The sequence below is a fragment of the Etheostoma cragini genome, chromosome 16 (assembly GCF_013103735.1).
Source record: "Etheostoma cragini isolate CJK2018 chromosome 16, CSU_Ecrag_1.0, whole genome shotgun sequence".
NCBI classification, from domain to species: Eukaryota; Metazoa; Chordata; class Actinopteri; order Perciformes; family Percidae; genus Etheostoma; species Etheostoma cragini.
The window spans coordinates 1,402,530-1,425,169 of record NC_048422.1 but is presented as its reverse complement, the minus strand read 5'-3'; the positions used below and the strand labels follow the sequence as shown (position 1 = coordinate 1,425,169).

The 22,640-nt window shown below is 38.7% G+C and overlaps 2 protein-coding genes across 2 annotated transcripts in view; one reads left to right on the top strand and one right to left on the bottom strand.

Moving 5' to 3' along the window:
- Window positions 1-5,198, bottom strand: part of c7b (complement component 7b) — an 18,560-nt gene extending 13,362 nt beyond the window's left edge. Inside the window, exons 1-4 of the mRNA XM_034895565.1 lie at window positions 5,026-5,198; window positions 3,582-3,643; window positions 2,360-2,435; window positions 929-1,070 (exon numbers count right to left, since the gene is read on the bottom strand). Coding sequence (XP_034751456.1) covers window positions 929-1,070; window positions 2,360-2,435; window positions 3,582-3,643; window positions 5,026-5,043 — 298 coding nt within the window. The 5' untranslated portion in view covers window positions 5,044-5,198. The remainder of the gene's footprint in view (window positions 1-928; window positions 1,071-2,359; window positions 2,436-3,581; window positions 3,644-5,025) is intronic.
- A 3,977-nt stretch (window positions 5,199-9,175) lies between these two features.
- The window catches only part of ghrb (growth hormone receptor b), a 25,164-nt gene continuing 11,699 nt past the window's right edge, over window positions 9,176-22,640 (top strand). The window contains exons 1-2 of the mRNA XM_034896338.1: window positions 9,176-9,326; window positions 14,468-14,556. Of these exons, the coding sequence (XP_034752229.1) occupies window positions 9,241-9,326; window positions 14,468-14,556 (175 nt within the window). The 5' untranslated portion in view covers window positions 9,176-9,240. The remainder of the gene's footprint in view (window positions 9,327-14,467; window positions 14,557-22,640) is intronic.

The window sequence follows — 22,640 nt, the reverse complement described above, 5'->3', positions numbered from 1 at the left end:
TGTCCACCAGAGGACGCTCTACAACGTCCCTGTTAGTGATGGTGTTGCATAGTCTGTCCACCAGAGGACGCTCTACAGAGTCCCTGTTAATGTTGGTGTTGAATAGTCTGTCCACCAGAGGACGCCCTACAATGTCCCTGTTGGCAATACTACTTAATATTTTTTTGTTGCTATTGTGTTTTTGTTAAACAGACTTTAAGTTTCATATCTTAAGTTTGTATTTTTAAATATTTTTATTTATGAGAACTTTGATATATATTGATGTTCCTCTGCTCTGTGATAACAAAATTATTATATTATGTTAGTGAGAACTCAAATAACTACAAATAACTAATGTTAGGTAAATCTGTTTTGTAACGCGTTTCTGAATTTTTTTTGTTAAATATATATCTCCCAATATCTCGGAATATCGGATTTTTAAATAACCACACATCGGTATCTGCCTTAAAAGTCCATTATGAGTCGGGCTCTAATTTCCACTTTAAGGTTAGAAAACACGGTCATGGTTGGGTTGAAATAGCCTACGTTTTTCTGTACGTTAGTATTTCACATTGAACGTGACATAGTTACGTAGAAGTAAATTTAGAAGGTAACTTATGAAAGTCACTTATAATAACAACGAACGCCAGTGGTCAATGTAAGATACAGTGGCTTCTGATTTTCTGTGCATTACTTATCCTAGGTGAATGAGGACAGCCTGTTTCATTATATCTGTAAAGTCTTTTTAAATTTTATTTCCCATATCAAGTGAAAAGCTAATCAAAACCAATATTAACCTAATTTAGCCTAAATAATAATAAAAAAACTCAAATAAATAAATAAGCATTGTGGCACTTTTGTTATGTGATGAACATTTTAATTCATAGTAATGTTGTGGAAAAAATAGCTGAGGCAACTTTTCTTAAATATGATGTATGTTGCAACATACCGGAGGTACAGCGGAACCTGTCTCCACAGTTTGTTGCCAGAGGACATCCTTTCTGTGGGACACATGGTTGCGTATGTGTGGCTTCTCCTAAACATGGCTGACCCCCAAACTGGGCGTACACCTCCACATGGCGAGTCTGCACCTGAAAGAACACATGAACATTGGAATTATTAGACTTTATTTACTGCTTTTATGTAATTATGGCATCTATTAATGGCCACAATGGAAGGCACACACTGAGAGAAGATGTCTGTACAATATGTTTTAGGATGAGAGGGTGGAGCAGGGTCGGGTGGAGTAGGGGAGGGCGACGCGGTCAAACCGGTGTTTTTTATGATTTCAATGGCGCTGTGCTAAGCTAAACGCTAAAGAGCTAAAGTTGCTAATTTTAAACCCTTCTGAAGCCAGTCATCCAGTGGAAATTCAGCGGGTATGGAAATTCAAAATTTTTAATGTAACCCTTGTGTTGTCATCCCGCTGACCTGCAACTTTAGTTTTTCTGGGTATACATTTAAAGTTAAAACTATTTGGTTGTCTTTTCTCTAAACTTTTGTCACTTTGGTTTCCAATATTTGTATCCATTTTCTTCTGCGCTTTTTGAAGTTTTTGTTGTTTTTTTCGCTACCTTTTTTCGCTTTTTCTGAGTTTTTCCATTTTTGTAGCGTTCCTTTATAATTTTTCCAATGCTATAAAATTTAGTTAAACCAAACGTATTGAAAGTAATGTACTGATTATTTATTTTACTTGTTATGAGCATTGTAGAGCACAATCCATAAAGTTATTTTTATTTTTTATTTTTGACAATTTGGTTGGAAGAAACCCACATTTCTGATATAGAAACATTTTGAAAATGGACCAAATTTGACCCGAGGTTAATTAACCTTGAAGTGAAAACACCCAAAAAAACATGGACAACACCGAAAATCCAGTTCATGGCTATTTAAATGTCCACAGTGCCAGGGTTAGCATCGCTAAGCAAGATTGACATGTCTGTGCATAGCTATGCCTGCTTCACGCTGTATTAAAGAAGAATGAGATCAGAAACTCATTATAAAAAATGTTTATTGAGGATGTAAATCAAGTGAGAAGTAGGGTAATTTCCCCAGATTTCTATGAAAACTGACTTGTTTTTGCAACCAGAGGAGCCGCCCTCTGCAGGAAATTAGATAGAATGCAGGGATAAGCCACTTTCTCATTGACTCCATTTTTTAGACCCGTAAGCTTCATTCATTATTTTTATAGTCTATAGTCTACAAGGTTAGCCATTTGCTGTTGGGTTTCAAAGGGTTTAACCCTAAAATAATATTGAACTTTTACAGTTAATGTTAGGTTAAGAGTTATGTTTGGGTATGTTTGGGTTTGATCCACATCTATAGGCAACGAATATAATACAATGCCCCCCCCAAGTACAGTACGAGTATCTGTGTGTACCTTTGTACTGGAGCACCCATCACACTCGGACCACTCTCCAAAAGGTCCCCATCTGCAGTTCACAGGCTGCTGACAGCTGAGGGGAATGAACATGAACGTTATTAAACCCCATTTATGTAACATTTATATCTTCCTCTCTTGAGAATGAACTGAGACTTATCCGTTGAGACTGTTATCTCTCTAAAGAAATGTCCGATAAGTTGTTTGTTCAAGCAGCAAGTTTGGCCTGTATATAGGTTTATAGTGGCACGTAGCACTCTAGTGGTCGTAGTAGTAATGACGGTAGCAAAGCAGGAAGTGAGATGACAAAGTATAAGAGCGCCATATTTCTCATAGACAGTTAAAGAAGTGGACCAACAGATCCCGTTGTTCTGGACGGAGACCAGTGAAGTCTATTAAAAGCTCTTTCCCGGTGATACTGAGCGTTACTGACGTAGATGGGACGTGAGCAACCTGTCTGAAAGTTGTAATTCTTCTGGTAGCTGTGCAAGAGAAATCTCAATCATTCTCAATCAGCAGAGACGGAGAGCGTAGGCATATTCAAGGAGATAACAAAGGCACCTGCTAATTACTGCTAACTAACATGCTAGTTAACATTAACATAGGCACAGGCTAATTACTGCTAACTAACATGCTAGTTAACATTAACATAGGCATAGGCTAATTACTGCTAACTAACATGCTAGTTAACATTTACACAGGCACAGGCTAATTACTGCTAACTAACATGCTGGTTAACATTAACATAGACACAAGCTAATTACTGCTAACTGGCCTGCTAGTTAACATTAACATAGGCACAGGCTAATTACTGCTAACTAACATGCTTGTTAACATTAACATAGGCACAGGCTATTTACTGCTAACTAACATGCTTGTTAACATTTACACAGGCACAGGCTAATTACCGCTAACTAACATTCTGGTTAACATTAACATAGACACAGGCTATTTACTGCTAACTGGTCTGCTAGTTAACATTAACATAGACGCAAGCTAATTACTGCTAACTAACATGCGGGTTAACATTAACATAGACACAGGCTAACCACTGCTAACTGGCATGCTAGTTAACAGTAACATAGACCCAGGCTAATTACTGCTAACTAACATGCTGGTTAACAAAATTGCGACAGTTTCTTTTTATACCACGAGTGCATTATATTATAATAGTGGGGTAAGATGTGATGACAGCGTGTGTGGTTCATGTGTGTACACCTACCAAACTGGAGACACAAAGACGACCAAAAATGTCCAACAAGACAGAGCTGCAACCAAATGGAACTGGACACAAAGAAGCAAGAACACGGTTAACTCAATCTTGATCGTGTTAAAGAAAAATATTCAAAAGACAAAAGCATTATGAAAATAAATTCTTTTATCCCTTCTGTTGTCTTCTCGCCTAAATTTAAAATAGTTTTTAACTTTTTCTTACGTTCTTGTCCCTTTTTTCGACATTTTCAACACTATGTCCCACTAACTTATTAACTTTAGTTTTACAGTTGTTTTTTAAATTTATGGTCAATAAACCTCATTTAGAGGAAAAAATACCTAATGTTTGAGTTAGAGAGCAGAAATTAGGAATTATATGGACTAACTTTTACTCAATACTATTTTCAAAACCACTTCAATTTTTTTTAAATTATTATATAAAATTGAATAAGACTTCCCAAAATTAATGAAATTTGAGATTTGTACTTGCCAACGATCGTGCTGTGGAATCAATCATGTAATTTGGGGGAATTAAAAATAACATTGATATAGGCCAACGGGTCAATTTGACCAGACGGCAACAGGAGGGTTATCAAAGAAATTATTGGCAGCAGTTATCATTATGACATGAGGAAATTACTTATTATTCACCATGAATAGAGGTCCTAGTTTCTCCAAGAATATCTGATTATTCTGGATCATTACCAGACTGTACACTGTAAAATGCCATTTTATAACAAGGCCAGGCTATAAAAACCTAAATTCTCAACAATGTAAATTTTCAGCATTTAAATTGTGCCACAAAATGAAGTTGTAGTGTTGTTTTAACAAATGTGAGTGAGTCGTGAAAACTCTGATGAAATCTGAGAGTTATTACAACACTAGAATGTTCTGTTGACTCTTTAGTTGTGGAAGAATGCAGGAAAAGCCCTTATATCCTTGTTTATTTCATTCTGGAAAATCTTTTCTGAACAAACTTTTCTTGAATTACTACAAGCACTGTACACATTTGAGGTACTCAAGTCTTTTCTTTTCATGCCACTTTCTACTTCTACTCCACCACATTTCAGAGAGTAATAATCTACTTTTTACTCCGCTACAATAATCTGACAGATTAAGTTACTAGTTACTGCACACAAACGCATGCAAGATGTATTATTGTAGATTAAACTACCCAATAATACAACAACCTATGAGTCCAGCTGGAATGATTAGACCATTAAACACTTCGACAGAACTGTTTGGATCGTTTCCACTCTCTTAAATGTGAGGGTTTTTCTGCACCGCGTACTTAAACTTTTAATACTATTACTATAAGTATATATCTGAATACAGTACTCCTTCCATCACTGCATTCAACTATGAATGTACAAACTCGGACGAGCTAGAAATGAAAAAATCCTCCAAACTACATCTGAATGGTAGACATGTACATGTTGTAGGGTTTACAGTACCTTCATGGTGTGCTGCATAGAGTCCGGTCCTTTAGTCTGGTCCAGCACTGGAACATTGGGTCATATAATCAGCAGGGAGTGTGTGTGTGGGGGGGGGGGGGAGGATTACTCAATAGATCCCAGAGTTCAGGAATTCCTCTGCTGAGGAAACTCTAATCCGAGCAAGCAGATTCAGCGAGTCAGTAACACAAACCCAGTGTTCTTTCCCACAGCTTCGTTCCAAGGTCAGTTCCTTTCAGTAACAATTTGGATAATCATGTTTTTGTGTGTTTGTGTGTGTGTTTGTGTGTGTGGGGGTGTGTGTTGAAGGGGACAAGACGAAACGTGATTGGAGTGGGACAGGACTAGTTGCATCACAACTGTTTTTCCTGGATAAGGTCCTGCTGAGTCTGCATGATTTGGACAAAAGGTCAGAAAAATCCCCAATCACAAGCCCCATCTTTATTTGTAATAATAATAAAAAAGATTTCAAGCAAGGCAGATTTATTGGAATAGCACATTTTAGAAACAGGGCAATTCAAAGTGCTTTACCTAAAAAGATTAAAATTGTTAAAAGTTACAGTGTAGTACAAGAAATTAACAGCAACATGTGATGTGTCCAAAGGAATATAATACAAGTGAATGCAACAGCAACAACAGAAAAAAACTAAAGACAGTGATCAACCACATCGGGAAGATTGTGTGTGTGTGTGTGTGTGTGTGTGTGTGTGTGTGTGTGTGTGTGTGTGGGTGTGTGTGTGTGTGTGTGTGTGTGTGTGTGGGTGGTCTGTCTTCTGTCTGAAATACCTCATGAACCGTTCATCCAGTCTACTTCACACTTGGTTTCCTGGGTACCCGATGAATTTGGGGTTTGAAATAACAACAGCGTTGAATATTAAACTAAAAGACAGGGGTAGAAAATGTCTGCCCTAATGCTGGCACTTCCGTGTCTACCTAACCCTACCCTTCACAACAAAGCAGAGCTCAAATTCACTCTGATCATTTCGCTTAGACCAGTGGTTCCCAAACATTTTCAGCTCAAGACCCAAAAGAGAACTTTGGTGTCTCCCCGGGATCCAAATTTACAAAAATACACCATGAATCCTTGTAACATCTACATTTTTAAACTGTGGACAAAAGACGGAACAAACCATGAATTTAAATGTATATGAAGTATATTTATTCCATTATATTGATGCCTTCAGCGCTGCTCGGTTCCCTTTAAATGCCTGAAAGATAACAGGTAGAATCATTAAAAATGACCACTCTCACTTGCTTTCATTAACATTTGCATCTGAGCTGAACAGACCAGTGTAGCAAAAAAAGATCATTCATTCACATAAGATTGAAATGCATTTTATTGGCGACCCAATAAAACAGGTCTGCGACCCATTTTGGGTCCCGACCCTAAGTTCAGGAAACACTGGCTTAGAGGAAACTAAATTAAAAGCCATTTTTGCTGACACTAGATCATATAGACACTATATTGCCATAAATTCACCACTTCAAAACACCGGGGAGACAGGTCTGGCAACGCCTGACTATCTTCGAGTTCCCAGTTGTTAAAGTGTAACACTAAATAAAATTGAATTGAATGAAAGTATTTAAAGTATCAATTCAGAGTTATTTCAAGACACATTACAGGTAGAGTAGGTCTAGACCACACTCTATCATTTGTAATGACCCAACAATATTTGTAATTCCCACAGGAGCTCGCATTTAGTGTGACAGTGGAGAGTAAAAACTCCTTTTAGGGAGAAACTTTACCCTAAAATGCCTTTAACCCTTGTGTTGTCCTCCCGTTTCAAAGTGTTTTACATCCGAAATATTAGATTTTTTGCCCCTATTGTCATGGGTGATTCCAAGCAACGTTCTTCAGGTAAAATCAATGATTACTTTCATTGAATTGTTTGGGTGTTTTTATGTAATCCTATAGAATTTGAATTATTTATCCAGACTAAACTTTGACATATACCATCTGTGATCCACTCCACATCCTCTGATCCTAACTATTAATCAAAACAATTCATAATTTCTGCCTTTTTAACTAAAAGCGTATGCATAATTTGATAAAAATTTGTTTTTTTAACCCTGAATTTCAAGAATAAGTGTAAAATCTACGACTAAACCAGCTCAAGTTTTAACCCTTGTGTTGTCCTCCTGTCAACCATGGTCAACTTTTTTCAATATTATTATCACTTTGTCCAACTTTTTTTGTCATTTTATCATTTTTTGACGATTTTGGTGTTTTTTCCAAAGGTTTTTGATATTTTAAACGTTGTCTTATTTCGACGGCCCATTTTTTGTGACAAAAAAACTAAAAAATTAACTGAAAACGGGTTAGTTTGACCCAAGGACAACATGAGGGTTAAAAAAAGCACAGAATGCATGGAAAAAGTGACAAATAAATCAGAACAAAATGACAAAAACATCAGAAAAGCCCCCAAAAAATTCAATTTTGTACCTGGAAGGACAAGTTCATGTTAATGGGAAGACACCACAAGGGTTAACATGTTATTAGCTAATATAAATCAGCCTATTTGTGAAAAAAACACTTATGATATGCTAACTGGCCTATAGGTACTAATGTAGCCGTCCACAGATAAACATCAGCATAACTGTGCCACAGGTATGTTTAATATTAAAACATGATTTTATAAAAATCATGACAACAATTATTATTTCAATAGCATAGTAATTGTACTCAAAAAAGTAATGTATAAGGGTTTTGTGCTGCCAATATATTATTATAGACCTAGTTTAATGTGTAACTCAATTTGATAAACTTCCATTTTTTTATTTTACACAATAATAATAATCCCTATTCTGTTTCTCTTTCTGTCAAGGGGTCTTTGGCTCAACAACCACCATTTATTTTCTATATTCTCCTTTTAGTTTCTTACAAACAATGTTACTAACTCAATAAATTATAATTTTGTTTGTTTTAAATCCACCAGCCATGTTCATAGTAGACCAACATACAAAAAACTCCTGCAAAATCAGGCATTTCAAGCTGCAGCAACCTAGATCCTGGAGGGACTGCACTAGTGTGTTTTCATGTGTTGTTGTGCGCATTCACCAGTGTTTTTGTTGTTGTGATGCGCGTCAGACATCATATCTAATATGCTTTGTCTCTATGATCCTGTCCTGTCCCATTCAGGGTAGTCTACTAGTGGACATTGTGCTGTCATCACGTGCTGTAGGAGGGGGGGTCGCCTTGATAATCCAGTTTAAGGGCCCGGTGTTGACTCGTTACGCCGATGCACACACACGCACACACGCACACACACACACACACACACACACACACACACGCACACACACGTTTTCCTGTTTTCCTCCCATATGTGGAGTAGCCAGACCTTCCTTTAGTGCTCTTCTGGGGAGGGTTAGACAACAAAAACTGTGTGTGTGCTATGCAAAGCATGTGGAGAGTGTGTGGGTGGTCCCTACAGTCTGTCAAAAACAAGTTCTGACACAGTGGCTGAGACCCACATGAACAGAGACCTGAAATTTGACTCTACAGGCTGAGAAATGCTCTGGAGGAGCGTTGCTATTACGCAGACAAGAGTTCACGGTAGAACAATGCAGTAGGCTAGTTGATCTTTTAAAGTTAGCCTAGCCTAGCTACAGTAGCCTAGTAAACAGAGACATTCTTCCACAGACGTTGACAGGTCTATATAAACATGGAAGTATTTGTGTTTTGTAATGGTCCTGGAGTTCTGCTGGTTGTTTTCCCTGCAGTAACTAGACTCCACCAACAGATGGCGTCATTCTCTATGCCTTAGCATAGCCAGGGAGACTGTTCCAGCTGTGCTTCTGCTGCTACGGCTCCGCACACAGACTCAGACCGTCAGCCGGTGAGTAAGGCTGGGATTCTTCGACAGCGTTACCCGCCCCCCCTGCTGCCTGCGTGGACTTCGGATAAACACATTCCCGGTGGTTTTTAAGCGGGTGTCAGCGGTTTGTTTAGAAGATTTTGGAGTTAATTCGCGCGCGTGTGTGTGTGTGTGTCTGAGATTTCGATGTTGTTAGGCTGCAGTGTTTTCAAGGGAACGTGCGGGACCTTTAGGACGGAGAGCAGTCGTCCGTCCACTTCATCACAACAGCGGTAAGTTTGGTCCCACGTCTATATGTGTGTGTGTGTGTGTGTGTGTGTGTGTGTGTGCGTGTGTGTGTGTGTGTGCGTGTGTGTGTGTGTGTGCGTGTGTGTGTGTGTGTGTGTCTGAGATTTCGATGTTGTTAGGCTACAGTGTTTTCAAGGGAACGTGCGGGACCTTTAGGACGGAGAGCAGTCGTCCGTCCACTTCACCACAACAGCGGTAAGTTTGGTCCCACGTATGTTTGTGTGTGTGTGTGTGTGTGTGAACCTGGTGTGTACCAACATTAGATAGTGTTTTACTCATAATCATACACTGAAATATTAACCAAGTAGTGAAGGCAGCTTTTGTTGTTGTTGTATGTAACGTGTTAGAGCTTTTAAGCTTTATATCTAGGCAACTGGCTCCATGAGTCTTGCACGTGATATGTGTGAGTTTGACTAATTCATGAGTTAAGTTGCTTTATTATGGTACAATTTAAAGGGACATACTATCTGTTTATTTCTTGGAATATGCTATTTTAAATATTAGTATACAGAATAAATGAATACAATTTTCATTTTAATATAAATTAATATAAATTCAAGAAATATTCTGCAATATCGTATGTAATTTTCTAATCAAAATGCCAAACTTTCTCTTTGTCCAGCTTCTTAATTGTGTATTTGCACTTTGTCTTTGTCCCATGTGATTGTACAGTGAATAACTCTGTTGCTCAGACAAAACCACACATTCTTAAGGACGTAACTTTAAAGTTAAAGATATTGTAATGGGCATGTTTTGCTGCTTTCTGACATTTCACTGACAAAGTATGTTTGGTAGATTAATCCATAATGGACATTGACATGTTACATTTACATCAACTGCATCGTTTGACGGCTTTTAGTTGTCATAGTGTCATATATTTATCCCAGATGACCAAACCAGAAAAGAAGAATGAGTATTGAACTTGATCAAGTGCACAGAAAATGATACATGTTAGATGGTAATGAACGTTAATATTGATTTTTGTCTGCTGTATGGGTGAATGCAACACATATAGGGTGATAATGTGTCAAAGTTTCCAGCTTGTTCTGCTGTCTCCAAGTAACCAAAAAAACAAAGTAACTCAATATTTCAAGTGTGTGACGTAAACAAAAACTTTACGATTAAAATTCCATTGTTTAGTCCAGTTATCAAGGATGGTTTGGGGCTGTATTTGCAAAAACACGGTTAAGATTCAAGATGGATTGTTAAAACTGTACCAACACTTTATAACAAGGGTGCATGAATGAATTAATTCACGTAGTATTCAATTTTATTTATAGTATCAATTCATAACAAGAGTTATCTCGAGATACTTTACAGATAGAGCAGGTCTAGGCCACACTATAATTTACAAGAACCCAACAGTTCTAGTAGTTCCCTCCAGAGCAAACAACAGTGTGAAAAACCTCCTTTTTAGTAGGCTGAGTCTGACGGACCGCCACAATAAAAGATATTGGAACAGTGACTAAAAAAAATAATAATTTGGAATAGTTCATGAACTTTCAGTAATGCAAAAGGATTAATAGTATCTCATGCATGACTTAATCCACGAACAATACGTTAATTAAAACATCCATTAAGGTATTTCAATAATCCTGATTTCTGACTAGAAAACGTCATCATGTTAGTGGCACTTCAAATATAGTGCTGGCCTGGTCCGTCTTTAACATGGATAAATAAAATATGATTAGTGCTTATGATTAATGATGCATGCTTTTTCATGAATGAAGTACTGCGTTAATTCCTGATAATTCACGTACCCTTATTATAAAGTTTTACCAATATTGTTTTATTCAGTATTTCTTGCAAGTATCATTGTATATAAAGAAACAAGGACTAAATGGCAATACAGTACATTTAGAAATTGTACTAAAAAGTTTTCCTAAACCTTATGTCATGGCCTTGCATAGTCTCTGAATGTGTTAAGTCCAGACATGTTTATCTGAGCAGAAGTTGTGGCGTCTGCAGCTATGAGGGTAAATGTGTCTGTTAGTGTGTCTTATCAGCGTGAGACAGAGATTTTAAATGCTTGTCTGTCCTCAACAGACCAGCAGTGGTGAGCAGAGATTACAGAGTGAGAATGCCGTGACTACAGCAAAGCAAATGTTGGTGAAAATGAACATTGTCATTCTCAGTCCTGGCCGTATCCTTGGAGATGCATATAGTTGTGAATTTAGCCTCCACTTAATCCAAACCAAGTAGTGAAAGATTATGTAATGTTTTTTTGTTTGTTTTTTTTGTATATTGCATATTGAGCGTAACACAGAGACTGACTGACACTTCTGAAGTAATCCAATCCCAATTTATCAGACAGACACTATTCTAAATATATATAAACACATATACATATTTGGCTAGTAGCTTTCATGTTTGGCTATTATAGAGTTGTCACAAAGATTTGTAATGAGGCAGGATATTGTAAAATTTATTGGGGATGAAAGAAGTATTACATAATAGACTGACTCATTCATTCCACGTTTGTATAGACGAGAGTTGAAGAATAAACTTCAAGTACTATAAATATTTACCATAAATTAAGCCAATCACATATACCGCATATGTGTGGCAAATTGGCATTTTAAATTCTCTCAATATATATAATGTATATAATTTTTTTTAATGAGTCAGACCATATGTTCTATCAAATAATTATTAAAGCTATATTAGAAGCACTGTTTAAGATTGCAGACATTAACTTTTTGGGAAGACAAATCCATTAGTGTGTAAAATAAGTGACACTGTAAATTCTGTGTCCTGAGTTCAACATGACATTTAAAACATGTTCAGTCCTCTTCAAAAAGCACCTACCAATATAACGAGTTTGGGATTAATAACTGATAAAACTTTTTAAATTAGTGGCAAAAGCTGTAATCAAATTACTAAAAAATCTGTTATATATACCAAATGAACGAGAATATAAACATAGTTTAAACCTCTTCCATTTGAAAAAGTGCTGGACACCTCTCCAGAACATTTTGCAGTCTTTGCATTTCCATATAAATAGAAAACATGACACAGAAATGCAAGAGGGATATTTAGTTTACGGGTTAGAGCACAACTCCAATTTTAAATCTGTTGTGATATGGTAGTAAATATATACACACACACACACACACACACACACACACACACACATAATCAATTAGGCCTAGTTTTTCCCAGTCCAATATGAAATTGTCATCAGAAACTAACACAACCTATTTCAGTGTGAATGGCATTTGTGTATTCATTGCCAGATATGAGAGTCATGGCCATGTGGGCTACATGTAAGCTACTGTGAGCAAACTGAATGACTGACCAGTACATACTCTGTTCCAATTCAGATAATAAACGAGCCCATCGCGACATGAAGATTAACTAGTCCCCCGCTCATCATTCTTCATTCTACACACAACGCTGAGTCGTAGGTTGCTCAAACCAGCCAGTCATGGTAGTGCCACTGAGCGTGGTTACAGTAACCTTATGATAAAGGTCCTATGGCATGAAAGTTTTACTTTTTGTGTTTTTTAAACATTAATATTAATTCCCCCAGCTTGCGTATGGTCCCCCAGTTGCTAGAAATGGAGATAGGTGTAAACTGAGCCTTGGGTGTCCTGCTCTGCCGTTAAGAAAATAAAAGCTGAGCTGGGCCGATCTGGAATCTTGCTCGTTATGACCTCTTAAGGAGCAAGGTTACCTCCACTTTCTCTCCTTTGCCCGCCCAGAGAGTTTGGCCCGCTCATGAGAAAGAGACATCATGGCTTTCAAACGAGCAAAGTGGCAGTAGGTCAAGGCCAATGTGCTGACCTAACAAGAGCAAAGACTCCGTCAAAAGCTTCCGGATTACAAATCAGCGTGTAATCAATTTATCAGTTCATAAATTCATCAGCTAATTTGTTTAGCACTAGGGGGCAAGAGTGACCACTTTTGCTTCCCTATTAAGGGTCATTGCTAAGAGTTTCATATGTGTTTAAGATCTTTTCAATAATATCTGGCCCAAAAATCCAGTGTTCTTATGTTGGGGTCCAGAAAATTTGATACACATTTGGACACATAATTGTATCTATTGTCACGTAAACTCTCTTGAAAATGCCTTTAGTGACTTGTTCCTTTGTTAACGCCTTTTTACATGCATTTTATTTTTAGACCATGAAGTAATCATAATGCGATTAGACAGTTGTCAAGTTGTCATTGAAATAAAGACATTTTAATTGATAAGTTAGGCTCAGAAATGCCTTAGGAAATCTAATTGCAAACTTTAGGTTTGACAAAATCTGCTTTACAAGATTACAATGATGTTAATCTATACACGGCTCAGTAAACAACATCTAAACATGGCCCAGAGTGTACGGATAGTTTCCCATGTGCTGGCAGGAACCCAGCACTGTTGGCTGGAGATGGATGTTTAGCACAAAACATGTCTCTCCAGGAAGATAAACAGTGTGAATGTGAATAAAACATGCTCAGACACTGAGTTAGACTTGCTGGTCCTGTCTGCTGTCCATTAAGTGAGATGTACTATTATTCATCACTTGGATTTATTTGTCATGTTATTCCAAAGACATGTAAAATAAGCTATGACATAATGGAGAGCCCTCCCTTTGCTGAAGAAATGCATGTTCTTGTTTGTGCTGAAAAATTGCAGTTGACAAATTTGAAATTCCTGTTGAGTTTTTGGAGAGTTTAAAATGATCCAAACTATATGACGATGATAAAGAAAATTAGGTTGCAGGCGTCTCTGAAGCTGAAGCAGTCAAATAAGTTGAAGTGCATCTCTCAATGTTAACAAAAGTGAAGAAGAATTTGTGTCCGCCCCGTACTCGGATCAGATCAACAATTTGCTGAGTTCTCCATTGGCCAATGCTACACCCTCCCACCAAGTTTCATTGAATTGGGTCAGTAGTTTTCCCATAATCCTGCTGAAAGACAAACAAGCCAAAAAAAAGACAAACCTTCTTGGAGCAGGTTAATTTAACTTAACAGGTTTGAAATGCAAAACGTGCTTTCTTGGTTTCCTGTCCTGAAGAGGTCAGATTTTAAGAGTTCGCCAAAATATTTGCAAAGTGGGAACAGAATTTCTGGGGCTGAATGTTACAATGTAGAATCCGGTACAGTAAGCTGCTTTCATGCACTGGGGCAGGGTTTCAAAAACAACCAAAATTCAACCATTGATCAATGCTAGTATCTAAAGTGCTTCACAGTTCTGTGACTCTATGGAGTTTTATCAAGGGGTGTACTCAACCTTTCCCCTGAAAAAGTTAAGGAGTGTTCAAGGGTGGTAGTGGGCTGGGCCTTCATGCAGATCAGCTGGGGGGACTGCACTGAGAAACTAACATTCGCCACATGTTTCCTCCACAGCTCAACACCATGGCTGCCGCTCTCATCACGCTCTTCTTCTTCCTTTACTCCGTCACTGCATCACCTCTGGAATCAGCCTCTGAGCAAGGTATGTGGAAGAATGTTCATATGTATTCGTTAACTAAAGCTTGTGTTGGCATTTGGAAGACTTGAGACAGATTTGAAATTAATGTTTACCATGCAACATATAGAGCATTAACAGATTGTGTTATGTTGTTTTGCAATTTTTATCTTTGGCATTGATGGCGCTTTCTTTGACACCTGGTGTCTTCTGAAGCCAAGATTTTCAGTTCTTGCTGATCTATGTGGTTTGGAATTAGAAATTGCACAATGGGGCGCCCGGATAGCTCAGTTGGTGGAGGTTTGCTTCTTGGCGCAGAGGGCCCTGGGGTTTGACTCCGACCTGTGGCCCTTGGCTGGGTGTCATTCCCTCTCTCCCCTTTCATTTTTTCAGCTGTCCTGTCAATAAAGGCCTAAAAATGCCCAAAAAACAATCTTAAACAAACAAATTTGCACAATGCCAGATGGAATTTATAAAAAAAAAGACTGCTTTTATTGGACCCCAAGACCTTTTCAGCCCCGTAATTAATGAAAACCTGTATAGTTGCATAGATGTGGTGTGCTCTCTGCTGTTTTGGCGTTATGAAATGTGTTGCACAACAGTGAACAGAGCCGGAGAAAGTGGCCAGCACATTGCTAGTGAAGTGGCTCCCCAGGAATTCTGGAGAGCAGAGAGTACTCCACTGGTAAACAATGGGAAGCTGTTTAGTGTTGAGCCCCCCCCTCTCCTGATCAGCCCCTCAGTAGCAGTGAAAAGGCTGTGTATTTGCATACATGGGTTGTTTTTTATCCACTAGGCCTACATTGGCTATTTAAGTCACGTAGGGACATCCTGTGCTTTGTCTTGTTACATAACACTGTAAGTATGTTCCCCCTCTATTCCTGTTCTCCTGATTCTAAGTTGTATTCTCTTGCTGTTCTGTGCCTTTATGAATTAGGCTGATGTGTTCTGACAGGCATGCCCCCCCCCCTCCTCCCGAGGCATAATGTGGGAGTAGGAGCTTTCAACCTGCTGCCAAATTGTTTGTGGAAATTAATGGTGGCCCAGTTAAGCCCAGTTCTTTTTGATACAGGCTTGTTAAATAGTTTGCCAACTTTTAATAGCCTGCGGATTTGTGAGTCTCACATTTCGTGGAGTGATGCAAACCAGGCTGGTGGCTGCTCGCCATGTAGGAGAAACTACTACATGCAACTAAAGGACAACATTGGACATGTCCCTGGTATCAGTATTTTCTAAGAAGTGTACTTCATCAGAGATATTGGCAGACAGAGGCTATTGGTGCCGGCCTAGCTATGTTGCCATGCTACCTTTTGCTATCTAGCAACGTTAATTCAGTTCAATTTTATTTATAGTATCAATTCATAACAAGAGTTATCTCGAGACACTTTACAGATAGAGGAGATCTAGACCACTCTCCATAATTTACAAGGACCCAACAGTTCTAGTAGTTTCCTCCAGAGCAAGGAACAGTGCGACAGTGGTAAGGAAAAACTTCCTTTTAGGAAGAAACCTGGGACAGACCCAGGCTCTTGGTAGGCGGTGTCTGACGACCGGTTGGAGTTAAAATGAATAGTGGTGATAACAGTCACAGAAACTAGTAGTCTGTAGTAGTTCTTTGTAGTAGTTCATGGCATTGCAGGGTACCGCACAACGTAGCAGGATGTAAGAGGGCATCGCAGAACGTGTAGCGGGACCATGGCGACAGCTGCAACCATGATTTTCAAGCCTCCCTGATCCAAGGAAACATGCTGGGGGAAGAAGAACATAAGGACTCCGGGGAGTGACTCCCCAGACCTAGGTTAGAAACAAGCATTTCTGGGACATGGATGCACACAAATAGAAAGATAGAGTAGAGAGGAGCTTAGTGTGTCAAAGGAATTTCCCCCAGCTGTCTAAAACTATTACAGCATAACTAAGAGACAGGGTAAAAAGAGGAGCCTGGTCCGGCTGTACTGCCCTGCCTCTCTCTAGTTTTATTATATTATTGATTACATCATAGAAAAATCTGACAGCTATGACGAGAAGCAGGTGGGCCGGGTAAGGCAGACGCTGCGACTCCTCACTCCGTAACTATATTAAATTCAATTTAATTTATATAGTGCTAAATCACAATAACAGTTATCTCTTTGAGCTTTCCATAAAAGAGCAAGGTCTAGACTCTGGGATGTTATTTACAGAAACCCGACAGTTCCAGAAATCACAATGTATGGTTTTTTAACTATTTATTTGTATGATACAGCTGCAAATAAGTATTTGAACACCTGAGAAAATCAATGTTAAAATTTGTTACAGTAGCCTTTGTTTGCAGTTCCAGAGGTCAAACGTTTCATGTAGTTTATCACCAGGTTTGCACACACGGCAGAAGGGATTTTGTCCCACTTCTCCACACAGAGCTTCCCTAGATCAGTCAGGTTTCTGGGCTGTCGCTGAGAAACACAAAGTTTGAGCTCCCTCCAAAAATTCTCTATTGGGTTTAGGTCTGAAGACTGGCTAGGCCACACCAGAACCTTGATATGCTTCTCCCAGATGCCCTCCTTGGTTCTCCTGGCTGTGTGCTTTGGGTGATTGTCATGTAGAAAGACCCAGCCTTGACTCATCTTCAATGCTCTAACTGAGGGAAGGAGGTTGTTCCCTAAAATCTCGCAATACATGGCTGCAGGTTAGGGCTGCAAAATTAATCAAATTTTAATCGCAATCACGATTTTGACTTCCCACAATCAAATTTGCATGATCGAGCGATTATTTTTATTTTAGCGCCATTTCATAGAACGCTCCTGGTTTTTTTGCAAAGCCTATCTACCGCTCCATTAACCGCTGTGTGATCATGTGCCAGTCAGTTGTTCCCTGCACCGCGCAGCTTAGTTTCTAGATGTAGACAGTCACAGAGGACAAAGTGACGGCAGGAAAATTCAACACAATCCAAACACGGTTAGTGGAATTATGACCAAAAAGTTCTATTTTGGTCTCATCTGATCACATGACTTTCTCCCATGACTCCTCTGGATCATCCAAATGGTCATTGGCATACTTAAGACGGGCCTCAACATGTGCTGGTTTAAGCAGGGGAACCTTCCGTGCCATGCATGATTTCAAACCATGAGACTTTGAGCGGCATGCACAGGAATGAATTACGATATAATATCTCTCTTTTCCCCTGATGGTCTGATGCACAAAATGTGTCGCTTTTTAGAACTAAAGTTGCTAAGAGGGTCTGAAAAGTTGGGGAAGATGTGTGTAGTTCACTGTACTCAGATATCCAACATTAGCTCCAGTGTCGTTTTCCATAAGTGTGTAATCCTTAATCAGGTTTCCACTAAGGGTAATCGGTAGCTTTAGCTTGCTGTTGGTGGCACCGGAAACGGAATGTTCCTTACGTGTACATCTTTCCCTACATTTGGATGTACACAGGCTAAGAGCTTTGCAATTTATCAATATTACGATTTTGGCTCCTAACAATCACAAAAACAGAACTATTGAGAGAAATGATTATTTTGCAAAAAGTAAACTCCTATTTTGTCTTGTGACTATGATGGGAAAGATGTCTTGTAACCCTTGTATTGTCTTTACTTTAGTGACCCTCTTGTATCCTTCGGGTTAAATAGACCCGTGACATGTCGCCTCACTAGGTCGGTTTCACAGGCACTTATCCCAGTTCCCTCATACAAAAACAACTTTGGTCAGAAATCTTTTTTTTACACATATACAAAGATTTGGAATGACATTCCGTATCAAATCAGAACATTATCAACTATCACGCATTTTAAAAAGGCATACAAACGGCTCCTTTTTAATAGTTACACTTGCACACATTAAAAAATTAGTTTATTTATTGTCCAAGCCTTGTTTGCACTGACCTTATTTGTCCAGCCCTGATGATGTTTTGTATAAATGTTTTTTGTCCTTATGTAAGTGTATTGTGGATTTCATTTGTCAAAAATCCATTATTTTTATATCAATGTCTTGTATTAATGTCTGTTATGACGTGCTGTAACCATGTTCTATGTTTCTGCAGAACAGGAACCTGCTGAAAACCAGTTTTTAAACTGAGTCAGGCCCGTTTTTGTATTGTAATGTAATGTTACTTTTTCTAACTTTCCTGTATAATAAATATATGAAATGAAATGAAATGAAAAATATTTGGGGTTTTAAAAACAATTCTGAAAAAAAATGTATTTCAAACTCTATTAACAAATATTGTCTTTATCTCAAGTTCAAACAATTTAGATAATATACATGTTTAGGGAATGCAATCAGTCTCTACTAGAACACAATTAAAAATGGAAGTGGGATTTGTTATAATTCATATTAAAAATCCACTATGTGATCAGTCTTATCATGGAAAAGACAGAAGTGGTCATGTCTAGAATAATCTTCTGAATTGAGCCAGGAATACATGTTTATCACCAAAAATAAGGTAAGGCCATTGATTTTTAGGTAGAAAAACCATTTTTCTTCTTGTAAAAATTTGAAATGGGTCAACATACAAGGGTTAAATTCCATCAGTCTTTCCAAAAGTCAATGAGTAATCATGTAAAATAATCGTGATTTCAATATTGACCAAAAATAATCCTAATTAGGATTTTCTTTAATCGAGAACCAGGTGTTTTGTAAAGCAACTTTTCTATTGATGAGTCCACCCAGGAGAGTTTCATCTCTACTGGTCAACTAATATTGTCTATGGGAGAATGACTGGTCTCTTAAAATAACTCCTCTTACCTCCCAACTCCACTGAAGCCTCAGGCAGCAAAGGTACTACTTCTACAAATTGAAATGTATTACTCCTCACACCTGAGCACCGCTCTTTATATCCCTCGGGAATCGGGACGTTGCCTTCTGATGTGATTAGGAGGTCATACTGGTGTTCTTCACTTTGGGGCGCACAAAAGCTTTTTCTCTTCGTTTTTAATGTTTTGCCTATGAGGCTTGTTCGCTTAGGGAAATGTTCAGTAATCACTGTTGAAAGCTCTGTGGCTCCTAGCCAAGGAAGGAAATGCCTTTTTCTAACTGCAGAAGATGAGGTATTTTCTTTCTCTGATTAATGTCTGTACACGTGACTATCTCTCTCTCCGCCCTGTGTGCTGACAGCAAATACATTAATGAAGGCTTTCCACCAACACAGGGCAGATGTTAATAGATGCCATGAAAACAAAAGCACACACTAAATACAGTAAGCCATGTCCCACCTGATAATATATGAGAGAAATGAGTGAGTCATTTTAAAGGAAATGAATACGGGCTTCTATTTCCTGCCCCCTCTCGGAATCACGGCTCAAAGGAAACACATCTTATGTAAACAGATTGAGCAAGAATGTTTAGTTTCACCCCAAATTAGACTGTCGGCAGCACTCAGAGAAAGATCACGCTGTAAATATGTTTACTTTGTACATAGACAGAGGTAATGGGAATACATTATACATTGATATAACAATTTTGTAAAACGAGTGTGTGTGTTTTCTGTGTGTTTTGTGGCTCTGATGGCTGTGATCAGAAAGCGCTCGGCTTCCACTGCTCACATATTTACTTACTTACCGGGAGTGAACTCTGGCTGGCAGTGGCTGAGCAAACAGCAGCACTCACTGTGACAAGCACACAAGCGCAGAAATGAAGGCTTGCAAGTTGATTTAGTGTATTAAGGACTGCTAGGTCGGAATAAGCAATCATGAAGAAAAAAGCTTTTTCCATTTCTGTTCTGTTTATGCACCTCTCTCCTTCTCACTTAGCTGTGAATGGGAGCAGACGCAAAAACGTATTTTAGCTGCCTAAAAAAATCAATTCACCATGTATCCAGCTTATTTTAAGAGCTCACTTTGCGTGAACAGTTAACTTCATTTGAATATTGAATGTGGCATTTTCTTTTGCGGGTTGCAAATGTTGCACCAAAACAAGTTCCTTCCCGATTTCGCAGAGCCACCGACGCCTGCGACCGGAGCTAAGCTAGCTGCCCAAGACAACTGTGATTGGTTTAAAGAAATGCAAACAGCCCAGACCTTACTCCACAGCGCTGTGGAGATTCAGTGGGGCTCAAAAGTCTGGGCACCCCAGGTAAAAATTTGTATTAATGTGCATAAAGAAGCCAAGAAAAGATGGAAAAATCTCCTAAAGGCATCAAATGACAGATTTGACATTTGTGTAATATTTCACAAAAAGTTAGATTTTATTTCCATCATTTACACTTTCAAAATAACAAAACAAAGTCTTTAATTCTTGTTTGAGGTATCTTCCCCCATTCTTCCTTCAAAAGTCTTCTAGTTCTTTGAGATTTCTGGGCTGTCTGTCACGCACTGCTCTTTGAAGATCTATCCATAGATTTTCATCTCATGTTTAGGTCATGAGATTGTGAAGGCCATGGCAAAACCTTCTGTTCACGACTCTTGATTTTTCCATCTTTTCTTGGCTTCCTTATGCACATTAATACAAATTTTTACCTGTGGTGCCCAATCTTTCGATCCCCACTGTAGATCTGTCAGTGCGACACTACTTCAACAGCTTCTTTTGGGGAATTAAAATACATTTTGCTGCTGCCCTGTCTACAGCTGTACATTGTTTCTGTGTCAGTACTCCGGTCTGCTTCTCTACTCTTGGTAATACATTGAGTATGAAAAGTACCTCATAAAACCACCCCTTTAATGTTTTTGGCAAGTCCAAAATCATGATACAAAACACATTTGTTTTCTGTAATAAATGCTCTTATCAACTAGAGCAGGATTACATGTTTTGATGGGTATGTTTTAGCCCTCACAGCACTGGGTTAAGATTAGGGAAACCCGACAGGTCTTGGTTTCTTACAGAAAATGTCAACACTGACTTGAACCAAAAGACATGACGTGTTAACCTTTTAACATGGCCTAACTCAAATCACCAATCAAAGTGATTTTTTTGCTTAACCCTAACCTCATATAAGACTCAGGATGCAAACCCCAGCACTCAGTATGCCCATCAGCCAGGAATGTACTTTTTGGGGTTTGGGTGTTTTGTCTTGTCTTATTGTGGTAGTCTGTTTTCCTGTCTTAATTTCTTAGCCTGGTTTTCTGTCTTGTCTTGTGATTATATTAGTTTTGGTCTTGTCTTGTATATGTGCTGTTTCCTATTTTATTGTGATAGTCTTGTTTTCTGTGCCGTTTTGTTTAATTGGATTTCCTGCCTTAGTTTTCCCGCCCCTGTGATTACCCTATGTCTTTCACCTGTTTCCCAGCCCTGGTGTCAGCTGCCTCTTGTTACCTCGTTACCCTCTGTATTTAGTCTTGGTGTTCCCCTTGCTCATGTCAGATCCTTGTAGTGCTGCTGTGTTTGCGGTGTCTCCAGTTAGTATTGATGTTTGTAACTCTTTCCAGTATGTGCAAGTGTTCCTTTGCTTTCTATTTTACTTGTTCCTGATTTTTGAATTACCCGGTTTTGCCTTCCTGGTCTCCTTTGTTTTTTGTGCATTTTTGAGTTTTTCATTCAATCTATCCACCGTGTACGCCTCTGCATTTTGGGTCAACCATTCATCAACCTTCCATAACAACAATTGTTGGAGACAGGGTTGCAAATCACAAGATTTTTTTTTAACCCCGTACCTCAATATCAATATCCACCCATTTTGTAGGGTTGCCTATTAGTGCTTTCATAAAATATTAACACAATGAGATTTTTTATAAATAATCGTCAGGAACATGTATAAGTGGGTAAAGGAACAGTGTATGTTTGGAAAAGTACACTACTGTAATGCAGCGTGACCATATCTAATCATGAATCACAATGATATAATGTTGATATTTTGCCCAGCCCAAAATGTGGTGGAGTAAAATGTACAATGTTGCCCGGTAAAATCTAGCTGTTAAGTCAGATTCAGAAATACTTTATTGATCCCAGAAGGGAAACTCTGTGTCACAGTAGCACCAGTAGTAAGACCAAGACAGAGCAACAGGCAGCTTGCACATTAGCGCATGCGCACACTTCACTTTAGGAAGCATCAGAAACAGAATCAGAATCAGCATTATAGCAAGATAGAGTACAAGACTACTACATGTGGATACATGAAGGAATCTTTTGTGGTGACTCGGGAGGATGGGAAAAACAGAAAAAAAGAGACTGAGGCAGTCAGACGGAAGCGCGGGGGGGGGGGGGGGGGG